At 49.0% G+C, this 16,712-nt stretch overlaps 1 protein-coding gene across 4 annotated transcripts in view; it reads right to left on the bottom strand.

Annotated features, from left to right (window-relative positions):
• TFCP2L1 (transcription factor CP2-like 1) overlaps positions 9,370-16,712 on the bottom strand; it is a 69,384-nt gene continuing 62,041 nt past the window's right edge. For all 4 annotated transcript variants that reach the window (XM_018061643.1, XM_018061644.1, XM_018061645.1 and 1 more), the window contains one exon: positions 9,370-16,634. In XM_018061643.1, coding sequence (XP_017917132.1) covers positions 16,588-16,634 — 47 coding nt within the window. In that variant the 3' untranslated portion in view covers positions 9,370-16,587. The remainder of the gene's footprint in view (positions 16,635-16,712) is intronic.

Genomic DNA, 16,712 nt, shown 5'->3' with positions numbered 1-16,712 from the left:
TTTAGAGCATTACTTTACTAGCGTGTGAGATGAGTGCAATTGTGCAGTAGTTTGAGCATTCTTTGGCATTGCCTTTCTTTGGGATTGGAATGAAAACTGACCTTTTCCAGTCCTGTGGCCACTGCTGAGTTTTCCAAATTTGCTGGCATATTGAGTGCAGCACTTTCACAGCATCATTTTTTAGGATTTGAAATAGCTCAACTGGAATTCCATCACGTCCACTAGCTTTGTTCGTAGTGATGCTTTCTAAGGCCCACTTGACTTCACATTCCAGGATGTCTGGCTCTAGATCAGTGATCACATCATCATGATTATCTGGGTCATGAAGATCTTTTTTGTCTAGTTCTTCTGTGTATTCTTGCCACCTCTTCTTAATCTCTTCTGCTTCTGTTAGGTCCATACCATTTCTGTCCTTAGCAAGCCCATCTTTGCATGAAATATTCCCTTGGTAGCTCCAATTTTCTTGAAGAGATCTCTAATCTTTCCCATTCTATTGTTTTCCTCTATTTCTTTGTATTGATTGCTGAGGAAGGCTTTCTTATCTCTTCTTGCTATTTTTGGAACTCTGCGTTCAGATGCTTATATCTTTCCTTTTCTCCTTTGCTTTTCGCCTCTCTTCTTTTCACAGCTATTTGTAAGGCCTCCCCAGACAGCCATTTTGCTTTTTTGCATTTCTTTTCCATGAAATGGTCTTGATCCCTATCTCCTGTACAATGTCATGAACCTTAGTCCATAGCTTATCAGGCACTCTTATCTATCAGATCTAGTCCCTTAAATCTATTTCTCATTTCCACTGTATAATCATAAGGGATTTGATTTAGGTCATACCTGAATGGTCTAGTGGTTTTCCCTACTTTCTTCAACTTCAGTCTGAATTTGGCAATAAAGAGTTCATGATCTGAGCCACAGTCAGCTCCTGGTCTTGTTTTTGCTGACTGTCTAGAGCTTCTCCATCTTTCAGCCAGAAAAAGGAAAGAAATAATGCCATTTGCAGTAACATGGAAGGACTTAGAGATTATCATACTAAATGAAGTCAGACAAAGAAAAACATAATATGGTATCCCTTATATGTGGAATCTAAAAGATGATACCAATAAACTTATTTACAAAACAGAAACAGACTCACAGGTATAGAAAACAAACTTATGGTTACTGAAAGGGACAGTGGCAGGGAGATAAATGAGGAGTTTGGGATTACCAGATACACACTATGATATATAAAAGGGAGAAAAAATAAGGTCTTACTGTATAGGATGGGAAATATATTTAATGTCTGATGATAAACCATAATGGGAAAAAATATGAAAAACGATGTATATATATGTACAATTGAACCTCTTTGCTGTACAGCAGAAAATAACATAACACTGTATATCAGCTATATTTAAATTTTTTAAAAAGAAAAATAATTGGGGGTAAGGGCACCCCCACAACCTACCTAGACATACTGGATATTCCTTCCAAGCTCAGAACAGTATCTCTTCCAGGACATGCTTCCCCTCTACCTCTGGCCCCATCATCCCCTCCCCTGAGCTGCCTGCACAGCCCTGGAGTCCATGGCAGTCCTTGGAGCAGACAAATGTGGGTTGGAAGTCCAGCTCTGCTTCTGAGCCGCTGTGTGTCCTTGAATAGATTATTCAGCTTCTCTGAGCCTCAGCCTCCTCATGGGCAATACAGAGACTTCAACAATTGCCTCAAAAAGTACACTGAGCATTAGGCAAGCTTACAAAATGTCAGAGCAGAAAACCTCTTCCTCTGCCCTCTGATGTTCAGTACTAGGGAGCCAGAGAATTAATTGAACAGAAAGATTAGCAGGAGAAAAGACAGGTTTTTATTCTCTCTTGCACACAAGAGTTCACAGAAAAATGTGACTCAAGGAGACAGAATTTGGGATTTATATGGGTGGCTCAGATGGTAAAGAATCTGCCTGCAATGAAGGAGACCTGGGTTCAATCCCTGGGTCAGGAAGATCCCCTGCAGAAGGTAATGGTAACCCACCCCAGTATTCTTGCCTGGAGAATCCCATGGACACAGAAGCCTGGTGGGCTACCATCCATGGGGTCGTAAAGAGCTGGACACAACTGAGAGACTACACTTATACCATCTTCATAGGGAAGGGGCAGGAAAGAAGGGCCTTTGGGGAAAAGAAAGCATTTGTTTTCCTGAATGACAAGTGGGCCCTCGAGGGAACTGGGAGGGGAGGGGAGGGGAATTTTGTAACAATGTTTGTTAGGTGATTTCTTATCTAAGTGAAGATGTCTGGATTTTTTTCTCTCTGGTGACAGAAATCAGTCTTTCCTGGTTGTAAAATGCCCAGGGAGACGATTTATGACGGCTGAATTCTTTCAGAAGACTCTGCTTTATGCAGATAAGAAGAGTTAAAAAACAAAACAAAACAAAAAGCTTTCTATGGTAGTGTATCCTGGCTCCTTTTAAAGACCCCTGGCCCACGGTGGGCACCTGACTCGGGGCTGCCTTCCCCGGCCCCTCCATGCAGACCCACCCGGTGTTCCTTTGCTCCAGGCCTGGTTCTTGTCCCAATTCCTTACCCTCCCATTCAAATTTTCCATCCTTTGTCCTCTATCTCCATACCCCTGTGCCCTGTGCTGGGAGCTAATAAACTAATGTGAAGTCCTGCCAAGGCGCACCAGCTGATGCCCTGCCCTCTATAGGCATTCCTTCCCTAAGGCCTCCAGCTCCCACTCTTGCACTCGCCCACTACCATACTGCCATCATTTAGTCATTCAACCAGCACTCCTGGAGAGGCTTCTCTCTGCCAGGACTCCAGAGTGGCAGTGATCAGGCAGACCACTCTCTGTCCTCTAGGAGCTCTGCCTGGTGAGAAGGGGAGACAGATACATGGACAGTTCAGTCTATGCCCAGGAGCCCAGGGGAGCTCAGAGGAAGAGCAGGGCTAGCAAGCTCAGTGCCTTGTTAGTGCCAGGAGAGCTGGGTCCACAAAGGGATGGTTGGGGGAGGGAAAAAGGGAAGAAGGAGGAGAGAGAGGGAGGGAAGGAGGGAGGGGGAGGGAGGGAGGAAGCAGAAGAGCTGGCTGATTTCCCTCCACCCACCTTTCTCTTCTCTATAGGCTTTCCTGATGGCTCAGATGGTAAAGAATCTGCCTGCAACGCAGGAGACCCAGGTTCAATCCCTGTGTCAGGAATATCTCCTGGAGAATGGCAATCTGCTCCAGTATTCTTGCCCGGGAAATTCCACGGACAGAGGAGCTTGACTAAGCGACTAACATACACCTTTCTCTTCTTTGGATGAGTTCAGGGTCCAGCTCCCCTCCCCGACTCATGTCAGCCTCTCAGATTATCAGATTTTCCAATAGCCACTCCTGCCTGATAAACTCATTCCAGATAACCCCTTTGCCTTCTCCGGAGTTTAAATATAAATCCACCCAAAGGCAGCTGAACCTCCCTTTCAACAACGCTGAACCTTTATTTTCTTGGGCTCCAAAATCACTGCAGATGGTAACTGCAGCCATGAAATTAAAAGATGAAAGCTCCTTGGAAGAAAAGCTATGACCAACCTAGACAGCATATTAAAAAACAGAGACATTACTTTGCCTACTAAGGTCCATCTAGTCGAAGCTATGGTTTTTCCAGTAGTCATGTATGGATGTGAGAGTTGGACTATAAAGAAAGCTGAGCACTGAAGAATTGATGCTTTTGAACTATAGTGTTGGAGAAGACTTTTGAGGGTCCCTTGGGCTACAAGGAGATCCAACCAGTTGATCCTAAAGGAAATCAGTTCTGAATATTCACTGGAAGGACTGATGCTGAAGTTGAAGCTCCAATACTTCGGCCACCTGATGGGAAGAACTGACTCATTTGAAAAGACCCTGATGCTGGGAAAGATTGAAGGCAGGAGGAGAAGGGAATGGCAGAGGTTGAGATGGTTGGATGACATCACTGACTTGATGGACATGAGTTTGAGCAAGCTCCAGGAGTTGGTGATGGACAGGGAAGCCTGGTGTGCTGCAGTTCATGGGGTCACAAAGATTCATACACGACTGGATGACTGAACTGAAATGAACCTCCCAGCTACCAGGCTCCCTTCCCTGGAGTAGCCTGGGCAGCCATGGGGCATGGCCTTCTCGTGTTGGGGGCCCAAGAACCCTCTCCAAGCTGAACCCCGGTGCCTGTGCCTACAGCATGGGAGCCCCAGCACCTGCCTTTCCCAATGTTTGGACCAGGTGAGAGCAGAAGACATGGGCAGTTTACCCACTGCTCCCACCCAGGACACAGGGGGAGAAGCACTTCCGCTGGCCCATTTGCCCAGCTAGGAGAACAACTCTCCTTCAGGGGCTCTGCTCTGCTAGCCTGGAATGAATTCCCTCCGGCTCCAGCGAGTTTTGTCCCTGTTAGTCAGCCCCTGAGGGCCCATCTGCTCTGACACACTCCTGGTGGAATTTCCAGCCCACAGGATGGAGGCCCAGGAGTGGCCCCTCTCCGCCACTGATGACTTTCTCTGGTTTCCCACAGGGACAACCATGACCAGTGACGTGGAGCCCCTGCAGCCAAGGACTCAGGAGAAGGGCTCAGTGTGGTTGCCACAAATGCCAAACAGGGGAGTGGAGAGCTGGCAGCCTCTCTGCCTGCAGCCAGAAGGCCCCCTCCCTCCCCCAGCAATCAGTCTTACAACCCAAATCAGCTTCCCCTAAAGTGAGGATGGGGGTTCTCCAGTGGTTCAGCGATAAAGAATCTGCCTGCAATGTGGGAGATGTGGGTTCGATCCCCAGGTCGGGAAGATTCCCCTGGAGGAGGGCATGGCAACCCACTTCAGTATTCTAGCTTGGAGAAGCCCATGGACAGAGGAGCCTGGCAGGCTGCAGTCCATGGAGTCAAAAAGAGTCGGACACGACTGAAGCTACTGAGCATGCACACCCACAAAGTGAGGACAGACGATCCCACCATGGTGACTGCAGGCCTCAGGCTCTGATGACCTTTGTGTCCACTGACCTAACGATCTCCAGTCCTCCTGTGCCACTACCCAACCCTTAGCTCACACTCAGGTCTACATCTTTCTTTTTTTTTTTTTTTAATTATTTATTTGGCTGCATCAGGTCTTACTCGTGGCATTCAGAATCTTCAGTCTTGATTGTAGCATGCAGGGTCTTTAGCTGTGGCATGTGGAACTAGTTCCCTAACTAGGGATCAAACCCAGGCCCCCTGCATTGGGAGAGCAGAGTCTCAGCCACTGGACCATCAGGGAAGTCCCCAGATCTACATCTTGAGTGACTGGAGAGTGACTTCAAGAGGGCGCATGCCTCAAGGGCAGGGGTTCTCAAAGTGTGGCCCCCACCAGCAAACAGCACCCACTGGGAGAAATACGAAGTCTCACCCCACCTTTCTGAAGGAGAGACTCTGCAGATGGGGCTCAGCACTGTGTCTGGTGATCTCTCCAGGGATTCTGAAGCTTAGGACACTGGTTCTTAGCAGGGGCTATCAAGTTGCTGTTCACTCGATCATGTCTGACTTTTTGCGACCCCATGCCATCCATGCAGACCAGGAACTGCAGTGGGGCTTCTCTGCTGGTTCAGCTGGTAAAGAATCTGCTTGCAATGCAGGAGACCCCGCTTCAATTCCTGGGTTGGGAAGATCCCCTGAAGAAGGAAATGGCAACCCATTCCAGTACTCTCACCTGGACAATACCATGGACAGAGAGGAGACTTGTGGGCTACAGTCCATGGGGTCACAAAGAGTCAGACACGACTGAGCGACTGTGAGCAGCGTGGGCAGTGCGCCAGGCATCTCTGTCCTTTACTGTCTTCTGGAGTTTGCTCAGACTTGTCCATTGAGTCGATAATGCCATCCAACCATCTCATGCTCTGTCACCCCCTTCTCCTCCTACCTTCAATCTTTCCCAGCACCAGGGTCTTTTCCAATGAGTCAAAGTTTTCCCTCCCCAAAGAATTACAAACCACGACTAAAAGGCTCTCACTCAGTTTACTGCGGGCTGCTGCTAAGTCGCTTCAGTCATGTCCAACTCTGTGCAACCCAATAGATGGCAGCCCACCAGGCTCCATCCCTGGGATTCTCCAGGCAAGAACACTGGAGTGGGTTGCCATTTCCTTTTCCAATGCATCAAAGTGAAAAGTGAAAGTGAAGTCGCTCAGTCATGCCCAATTCTTAGCGACCCCATGGACTGCAGCCTACCAGGCTCCTCCATCCATGGGATTTTCCAGGCAAGAGTACTGGAGTGGGGTGCCATTACTGTGGGCTAGGATCATTCAAAACTCTTTACAGAAATTAAATCCTAGGAATCAGGTATCATCAGTCCTCTTTTATGGATGAGGAAGGCAAGGCACAGAAAAGTTAAGTCCCCTCGCCCAGGTGACCAAGCTAATAGCTGACTCTGAACCAAGGCAGTGCCCCACTGTTTAAGAAGGTTCTCAAAGTGTGGTCCCCGGACCAGCAGCATCAGCATTGCCTGGGAACTTTTTAAATTTTTTGGCCGCAGTGTGAGGCATGCAGGATCTTGTTTCCCTGACCAGAAATAGAACCCACTCCCCGTGCAGTGGAAGCACAGGGCCTTAGCCACTGGACCACCAGGGAAGTCCTATATGGGAATGTTTTAGAAATACAGAATCTTAGGCTCTAGTTCAGATCTGCAGAGTCAGAAACCCTGGGCACAGGGAGGCTGCTGAACAAGACCTCCAGGTCATTCTGATGCAATTTGAGGATCACAGCATCCCATCCTGCTGCCATAAATGGGGCGTCACAGGTGATTCATCCCCGAAACCTCATGCCCACATGTGGCCAAGGGAACATTTGCTGGAAAGAGAGCATCCTGTACACTGCAAGGGCTCCCTCCACTCCTGCTCATCTGGAAGGATCTGGGCAGGGGAATGTGCCGGGGGAGCTTGCCTGCCTGAGCCTGACTGGCTCTCCTGCGGATTGCGGGAAGGTAGCTGCTGCTAGGCCCTGGGGTCAGGGTAGGGGGGTCGGGGTCGGCTCTAGGCCCCAGCCACTGGGAGAGCCTACCCACGGTAAGCTGAGAGCACCCCTGGGGACACACCACTGGGATTGCTGTGTCCTTCTGCTCACATTTGAGTTCCCTGCTGGGGCAGAGGCCACCCGTGTGGTGGACAGCCAACAGCCAAGCCAGGCTCCAGCCCCCAGTGGCTCTGAAACCTCATCGAGCTCCTGAATTCAACTCTGAACTTTTGAACCCAGTCCTGTCTGACCCTTCTCAGTTTCAGGACCTCCATGGCTGTGTCCCACCACCCCTTTAGAAAACAAATCAGAACTCCCTTCCTCTGCCCAATGAGACCCCGTGTCAGTATTGTCAAAAACGCAGGGCACATCCCACTGATGGGCTGGGAATCAGAATCTGCATTTTTTTTAAAAAGTAATTTATTTATTCATTTTCGGCTGCATCGTGTCTTAGTTGTGGCCCTCGGGATCTCTGAACAGCACATGGGCTGCTTTCTCTTTGTGCAGTGCTGGCTCAGTAGTTGCAGCTCGTGGCTCAGTCGCCCCACAGCATGTGGGATCTTAATTCCCTGTCCAGGGACTGAAACCAAGGCCCCTACATTGCAAGGCAGATTCTTAACCACTGGACTACCAGAGGAGTCCCTGGACCAGCATTTCTAAAGAAAACATAAAATGGAATCATTCAGGTATTATTTGGTGAGACTTTTAATAGGTGAATGTTTACTGGGTAACATTATTAATCCAAAGAATCACAGTGTTATCTGACCTGATCCCCAATCTGCCCCATAAGATGCAGGAGACATAAGAGACATGGGTTCTATCCCTGGGTCAGGAAGATCCTCTGGAGGAGGGCATGGCAACCCACTCCAATGTTCTTGCTTGGAGAATCCCATGGACAGAGAAGCCTGGAGGGCTACAGCCCATAGGGTTGCAAAGATTCGAACATGACTGAAGCAACTTAGCACACACCCGATGGTGTCAGTCTTCTGGATCCTGGAACACATCAAGCTATCCTTGCCTTGGAGCATCCCCACCCCAGCTGCTCCTGCGTGTCCCTGGGAGCCTGGTCCTGCCCAGCCTTGTGCTAGGTCACACATCGTCACATAGCATCCTTGGGCTAGGTAGTGACAAGGGTCTGGGATGGTGGCCACTACAGATGTGCCCCCATTGGGCTTAATACAGCCCACCCACTGATCAAGCTTCAAAGACCCAAGGTCTCCTATTGAAATAGGAGAGAAGGGGGCAAGGCACAATTTTTGAATGCCACAGCTCGAAGACACAATATAAACCAATTAGAATCAAATGGGTCCAAGATGGCAGACAAGTCAACTTGATCTTCAATTAGCAAGTTAAATGACACACCCAGAGGTACCATGCTAATCCCAAGGCACTGTCAAAAGACCAAAAAGTGGGCGGTGGCCCAATTCCTAAAAATCTCCACCCCTTCCCCAAAATAGTTGGAATAATCCTCCCCCTCACTAGCCTATGAAATTACCAAGCCCATAGAAGCTAACCACACATTTCAGGGCTGCTGCACTCGTCCTGTGTGATGGCCCACACTCTGTGGAGTGTGTCTCTCTCTAGATAAATCCACTTCTTACCTATCACTTTGTCTCTCACTGAATTCTTTCTGTGATGAGACATCAAGAACCTGAGCTTCATTAGGTCCTGAAACCAGGTACCAGGTTTTGGCTGGGTTTGAGTTCCAGCACATGGGTTAAAGTCCTAATCTGAGGTAAGCAGTTTTACTATGAATATGGTACTAGCCCCAGAAAAACCCCATCCGTGTCTGGGGCTCCACAGGATGAAGGCAGGGACAGGCTCACACACTCCCTCCTGGGACAGGCTGGCCTGGCTGCCCAAACAGCCAGGTGTCTCAGCCCAGGACTAAGAAGTGCTGGCCCCTCCCTGCCTCATCCTGCCAGTTGTCCTGGACAGAACAGCAAAGCTACCTCTTAGAGATTCCACAAGCCACTTGGCAAAGCGAAAAAAGGAAAAAACTGTGACCCCCATGGACTGTAGCCTGCCAGGCTCCTTTGTCCATGGAATTTTCCAGGTAAGAATACTGGAGTGGGTTGCCATTTCCTACTCCAGGGGAATCTTCCTAACCCAGGGATCGAACCCAAGTCTCTTGCATTATTTGCACTGGCAGATTCTTTATCACTGGGCCACCTGGGAAGCCCCTGAGGACATTACGCCCTGTAAAGTCAGCCACTTACAAGAGGACAAAGACTGTATGACTCCACTTATAAGAGGCCTTCACTTATAAGAGGCCCCCAGAGGAGTCACATTCACAGAGACATAAAGAGAAGGGTGGGTGCCAGGGGCTGGGGGAGCTGTTGTTTAATGCTGAAGATGGTAAATTTCCTGTCACATACATTTTATCACAACTGAAAAATATTAAAAGAGGTCTGAGCCACACAGGTTTCTTACAAATGAGTTTTATTTGCATTCTGACCCAAGCACGGAACCTACACGTAGATCTCTTGTCTTCACAATGGTACAGTAACAAGTGCAAATATGCTTTATTTCAGGTACAAAAACGTGGCAGTGTGACAACTTTTGCTTTGATGCCCACTCCCCCCTACAACCCCTCCCAATGTCATGCCCACCTGACCCATCAGAGGGCCACACCACCCCAACTGAGATGCCCACCACCTTAAGAGAAGAGTCACCCCATCTGGAGAAAAGTGACGAAGTGACATTTCTAAAAAAGAAATCACTTTCTATACAGGAGCATTGGTAAGCACAGTAACCAAGGCGATGCCCAGCAAGGGGAGGGCTGGTGGAAGGCACAAAACAATGACCTTCTCTTCTGTCCCCCTGCTTATACCCCTCCCTCCACCCCCACCCCACCGCAGGGCACAGAGTCCAGGGATGATGTCATCAGGAGAGTGAGCACTAGGGATGAAAGGACTCACCCGTGCATCTGGGGCAAGAGGGAGAGGTCTAGAGGCAGGATCGGGACCCTGGCTCAGCCCATCGATAGTCATAGGACTTGGGCCCCTATCTGATTTCTCAGTCTTGATTTCCTCAACTAGAAATCAGCCTACGGGGCCTCAGAGCTGTGAGGAGGCTCAAATGGGACAAAGGCAAAGCACAGAGCCCAAAGTCTGACTCAGGCAAGGCCAGTCAGCATCATCAGCGGTCGGTGCTAATGGAGAGCTGGCTGCAGTGTCTGGTCATCTTCACTGGAAGCAAAGGAGCCGGGGCCCAGAATGACCAGCCAAGCCACAGGGAAATGGGACCACCCCAGCATGAGGCTGCCTATGGGCCAGCTTCTCCCAGGGGCAGAAGCGAGCACTGGGTCCAAACCCTCCCCATCATCAAGCTGAAGCTGTCACAAGCCAGTCCCTCTGTTGGGGGAAGAGCTACAGACATGTGGAGGGGGCTTTGGGGGACCCCAGAGCAGCTGAGAGGTCCTCAAGGTGCCAGTAGAGGTGGAGGTTAGGCCATACCTCCTGGGGCAGTAAAGTCCCAGTGACCTAAGTCAAGAGACCACCACCCACCAGGGCCCGGAGCCGGTATGGTATTCTCCCCACAGCCAGCTCTCGGACACAACCTCCCGCACCCTGCCCCGCGACCAAAGGCTCAGCAAGTCTCCAAGAAGTGGACAGCAGGAGGGAAGGGGCAAGAGCAAAGGACTATGATTCCTGAGCAGCTGGGGCAAAGACTGTCTGGGGGAGGGGGCACATGACTAACAGGCGGGGTGGGGGTCTGGTTTCAAAGACTGTTCAGCTGAATGATCCTCCTGCTTCAAAGCTCCAAACAAAATACTTTTTATTATTTTTAAAAGCCCTTATTTTCAAGGATACTATTCAACATCATGTAGGGGGCATACAGAGTAACAGAGGTCTAGCTCAGCAGTGGGCAATGTTTTTCTCTGAAGGCTGGATGAGACCTATTTTTGGCTTTAAGGGCTTCAAGGAGGCAAATAAGAGAAAATGAGTTTCCATAAGTTTCAGATAATGAAATTCAAACTATAATAACCGAGTACAGGTTTTGGTATACAAATGGGAGTGGAATAGCAGAGGGGAGGACAGGATGACATTTCACTTCACTGAATTCAGTGTTCTCTGTCATCAAAGAGACTACAAAATGCAGCAAGAAGCTGCATTTGGCCTGCAGTTGGCCTGTCCCTGATGAGCAGGTGTAGGGTGATCGTTGAGGAGGTGGAGTCATGGGTACCAGGGCTAATTATATTGGTTTGTCTTTCAAGAAGGATTGAAAATTTTTCATGATAAAAGGCTTCCTGGTCCCTGCTAGCCCCCTGCAGGCCGCCACCCCTTACCCCATCCCTGTCTGGGGCTCCACAGGATGAAGGCAGGGACAGGCTCACACACTCCCTCCTGGGACAGGCTGGCCTGGCTGCCCAAAGAGCCAGGTGTCTCAGCCCACAACTAAGCAGTGCTGGCCCCTCCCTGCCTCACCCTGCCAGTTGCCCTGGACAGAACAGCAAAGCTACCTCTTAAAGATACTTCCTGGGGATGTTGCCACTAGAAAGTCCCTACATGGCCAGGTGAGGACCACACCCTCAGAACTCAGTCGCTTCCCGCAGAAGCAGCAGGGAGGAAAGCCCAGCCTTTACAAGGTGCTCTGGGGAGCTGGGCAGAGGCTGCATGGAGTTCTCAGGTCGGCCCCAGGGAAGGAGGTAGGGGCGGCTTGTCTTGTACTGCACTGCTCTGCCCTACAGAGTGGAGGGAAAGGGGCCAGGAGGTGATCAGAGAGAATGTACAAATACCTCCTACTGCCTGGCCTGACTGATGACGTCACACACAGAATACCCAACCCAAGGGGACACAGGGACCATGAGGTGGCTGCAAGTAAGACCAAGTCCGAGGACCTTGCTTTTGGGGTCCTGGTTAGATGTCAGCTCCCAGCATTGCTCTGCTCCCTAGGGCAGGACTGAGGATGGGCCTTTCCCCACAATTAGGGCAACAGTGCCCTGATCAGTTTTAGCAACTGAGTCCGAACCAGGAGTATCACGTAAGGTCTGAAGGAAGCAGCAGTCATCATTCCGTCCAGGTGAGCTGAAGACACTCAGGGCTGCCCTCCTCATGGCAGACACAGGGGCAGAGGAGGGGATTCATGTGCATCCATGAATATGCACACACACAGGCACGCACGCATGCATGTCTGTAACACAGACATAAAGCCAGCCAACAAGGAGTCCAGCTTCAGGCTGCAGGGAACAGCTGGTGGCCACTCTTAAGAGCATGGATGGAATCAAGTCACCCTGGCTGCAAGCTAGGCTGGATTCCTAAAGACATGGCTAAGGTGCAGCGTCTCACACTGAAATGCATGCAAGCTTGCAGAGCATGTACCAGTCCAAGCAGAACTGAGGCGCAGTGCACCACTAGGAAGCACGCCTGTACACGCCACCCACCCAGAGAGCAACTCTGATGGAGGGAAAAAAGGAATGCCCCGCTCAGACACACTCATGCCTGAGTCAGTCACAGACCCAGAAGCCTCCCAGAGAGGAGGTGAGACCCAGAGAGGCAGAAAAAGCACGCCAAGCGAGGGCGTAGGAGCCCAGGACTCCTGGCTCTTGGTCGCTTGCTTTTCTGTCTTCTCTGAGCTCCTGGGGGCTGCCTCCCTCTGCTCCACTGACAACAGCAAAAGAAGCGCTTCCATTTTTCTCATTAACTCGTTAATGATTTTCAGAACTTAACTCATGCAGGCCAGCCCCTGAGGCCGGTCTGGACTTGGAAACTTGTGACGCACTACTCAGGCAGCTCCACTCTGCTCCCGGGAAAGTCCCTCTAGGTTCATAGCTCTTCCCAAGAAGCCCAAGGTGGCCGGGGAAGGAGGTCACCAGGACAGCATCTGACCTCTGCTTAGTACCTTACACTGAGATTTCCAACTCCCTGCCCATCCTGCTCTTTCCAAAGGCCTACCATCCCTTCCTCCATTCCAAAGCCCATGTCTTTATTATAAAGGGGCGACTCGGTAACCAGGAGAAGGTTTAGCACAACCTTGCAGACAACTGCCCAGCAAAGAAATGCGATGGACTGAGAAAAAAGTACTCCACTTCAGGCTTCTGGTTCAAGACAGTGGCTCTGGTGCACGGCACATCTTCTGTCCCTTGGGGGATCCCTTTTAAAATTTGTTGCTGCCAAGGAGCAGCCACAGCTCAGAATACGTGGGGTGGAGGGGACTGTTCTGGGAGGGGCCACCCTGTCCAGCAGGCTCAGACGCTGGACACAGAGCACACAGGAAAGACAGTGGACAGGAGGGAAAAGGGCACAGCTTTTCTGCACTTTAATAAAATGAAAAAACTAGACACAAAATCCAAACACCTGCAGCTAGCTCCTCTGACCCCTGCGGAAGGAACAAACTGCTGAACTGGGCAGCTAAAACATTTTGGTACCAAATGACTGTGTATTCTTCTTTGGTACTTATTATTTTTCTACTTCTGTGTAAGCTACAAGACTGAACTATAACCATTAGGAGAAGGTAAGCAGAGCTGATGCAGTGTGCATTCCAGATGAAAGACTCCACCTACAGCAAACTGAAGGCCACAGATCTTGACTGGACCCTTATTTTGAACGAAGAAATAAAAATGAAATATTAGCCTACCACATTTTTAGAATTAAGATTTTAGCCTGTCACCACCTGGCCTGGGAAGTGGCATCTCTTGGGTCTAGTCAATTGTAGACATCTCAAAATGCCAGAAGTCACAAGACCAGTAATCTAGTTCTGGTTCTGGGGGACCTTGGGCAAGTTTTTCTACTTCTGTGTGACTTGGTTTCCTCAAAACAAAAAACAATTGATCCTGACCTTCCCCTAGGACTGATGTGTGGAGCCATGCACCCAGAAAGGCTGTAGATATCAGAGAGTGATGTCACCCAGTATTGTTGAAACAGGGAAAGGGGGAGACAGAAAGAAGAGAAAGCCATCTATAAAACTGGTGGAGCCAAACATGGGCTGGGAAAAAAAAAAAAAAGTGAGCATCCTAATGACAGTCCCATATCGCAGAGAAAAAGATCCAGTAAGAATTAGGGGCCATTATCAAGGCTATGAAGACAATTCTATGGAGACCCCAATAGTGTTTTCAACAATTGGTACTGGGACAGCTGAATATCTACATGCAAAAGAATGAAGTTGGACCCATACTTCACATCATAAATGCAAATTAATTCAAAATTAATCAAAGACTACTGGAGAGCTAAAACTATAAAAACTGTTGGAAGAAAACATAAATCTTCTTGACCCTGGATTAGGCAATAGTTTCCTTAGATATGACATCAAAAGTACAAGCAACAAGAGAAAAATGGTATCTTAGAAATCATCAACATTAAAAACCTTTGTCCTTCAAAGGACATCAAAAGAAAGTGAAGACAACCCCCAGAAGTGGAGAACAGTTTGACACCTCATATATCTGATAGAGGGCCTGCATCTAAACTATACACAGAACTCCTACAACTCAATAATAAAAAGACAAATAAGCCAATTGCAAATAGGCAAAGGATACATTTCTCCAAAGAAGATATATAAATGGCCAGTAAGCACATGGAAAAATACTCAACATCATTAGCCATCAGGGAGATGCAAATTGAAACTCCAATGAGACACCACTTCTATCATCAAAATGACACTGGGATGCTATCATCCAAATGACAGATCCTAGCAAGTGTTGGTGAGGATGGAGGGAAACTGGAACCCTCATACGCTGCCGATGGGAGTGTAAAATGATGCAGCTGCTTTGGAAAACAGTCTGGCAGTTCCTCAAAAAGTTAAACATGGAGTTACTAAATGACCCAGCAACTCCAGTCATATGTATATTCCTAAAAGAAAACACACCAAACCGTGTGCAAATACTTCATAGCAGCATTATTCACAATAGCCCCAAGACAGAAACAACTCAAATATCCATCAAGTGATGGACGGATAAACAAAGGCAGTCCATCCATGGAATGAAATATTATTAGGCTATAAAAAGACCGAAGTACTGATACATGTTCAATATGGATGACCCTAAAAAACACTATGCTAAGCGAAAAAAAAAAGACCACAAGACCACATATTGTATGATTCCATATACATGATATGTCTTGGGTGATGAAAATGTTCTAAAATTGATTGTGGTGATTCTGTGAATTGACTAAAAAAATCACAGAATTGTACACTATAAATAGGTAAACTGTATAGTAAGTGAATTATAGCTCAAGAAGGCTGTTACATGCTCCCCATCACCTCACCCTCAACATGGAAAGGGAATGAGAAGCCTGTCCTTACAGAGCAGTACATCATACCTGTGGTCCAAGCATTATTATTACCAGAGCTCCTTTCCCTCTCAGAAATGCCCTGGTTTAGACGACAAATCTATGTTCTTACCCTATCACTGTGTGATAGCAGGCAGGTGGCTTTGCCCCTCTAGGCTTCAGTTCGTCTGTAAAACAAGGCCCACCCAGTTATGACCATCTCTATATTCCCCCAAAGCATTCTATCCCCCAAAGCTCCACTTGAAAGGCTGTCAGATCCTACTCAGTTGGTCAGAGAGCTCACCATGCCTTGTTAGATGAACCTGCATTAGCAATAGAGATCACAGGGTCCCAAGTAACAGAGACAGACACTGATTCCTGAGTCTACTGGTTATCTAAGAAAGGTGATCCAACCATTCTAACGCAGGAGAAATGCCCAAACACAGCCTCTACAAATGAAAAGAAAGAAACCTTCAAAGGGGAGCCCTCCCAGAATATACGCCGTCCCTAGGGAGCTTGGGAAGGTTGGTGGTCTTCTCTAAATGGGATTTGGTGAGTCCATCCAAGAGGACTGGGCATCAGGAGAGTCAAGGTCATGTGATCCTACAACAGGATGTTCACTTTCTAGTCCTCCTCTACCCACGACTGCTTAGGAAATAAACTTACACCCAAAAAGAGCCCAGGAGGAATCATTTGGTTCTCTTCCCTTTTATACTCATGAGAATGTGCCCCAAAATAGTCTTCTCAGCCTCATCCTCTCCTCCCCAAGGGCCTTAGAACCAGGTGTGTGTGGCTCCGTAGTGTCTACCCCAGCAGTGAAGAAAGGCAAAGCCCCCTCTGGACTGTGAGCAGCAGCAGACACTTAGAATCAAGGTCAATGTGAAAAGAAGCACAAGGCACAGATTCAACCCAACACCCATCAAGCCATCCAGGAACAGGAAGGACAGATGCTCACCAGGATCACCAAGACAGGAAACTGACACGGAGACAGGACAGTCTCAAACCACCCCCACGTAGACAGCCGTCCAGGGACCCAGCCAGTTGGCAGAGAAGAGGGTGAAGGCCTGCGGGAGAGGCAGAGCCTTCTCTGGAGGCAGGAGAATGGGCGCAAGGAGCCGGCACAGATGGCACCTGGGTACCTGGTGAACTAGCCTCTAACCAGGGGAGCAAGAGGTTTCAGAGCAGATGGCCCCCGTTGGCCTTTTCAGATGGAAGGACTAGGAAAAAGAACAGGGAACTGTCCCAAAGCTGGGGGCTAAGAGGAGGGGAGAGAGGAGCTGCTGGCTTTCTGCCCTCTAGACCTACAGCCTCCGCGGGTCTGTGGCTTTCACTGGCTGGGCCAGGTCCCTCCTCGCCACAGCTTCCAGGGGTGCGATATCTCCATCCAAGGGGGTCCGTGGGGCTGGGGGGTGGGAGGCAGCTGCCCACTCTGCATCTGCTCAGAGGCCGCATTTCAGGATGACGTGGTAGCCGTCGTTGCTCTCGGCTGCAAGAGACAAACACTGAGGTGTTAAGGGAAGAAAGGCAGGCGTGGCGGTTTCTGGGAGCCATAGGATTAGGGTAC

Source organism: Capra hircus, chromosome 2 (assembly GCF_001704415.2).
Source record: "Capra hircus breed San Clemente chromosome 2, ASM170441v1, whole genome shotgun sequence".
In the NCBI taxonomy this organism is placed as follows: Eukaryota; Metazoa; Chordata; class Mammalia; order Artiodactyla; family Bovidae; genus Capra; species Capra hircus.
This window is presented reverse-complemented; position numbering and strand designations above follow the sequence as displayed.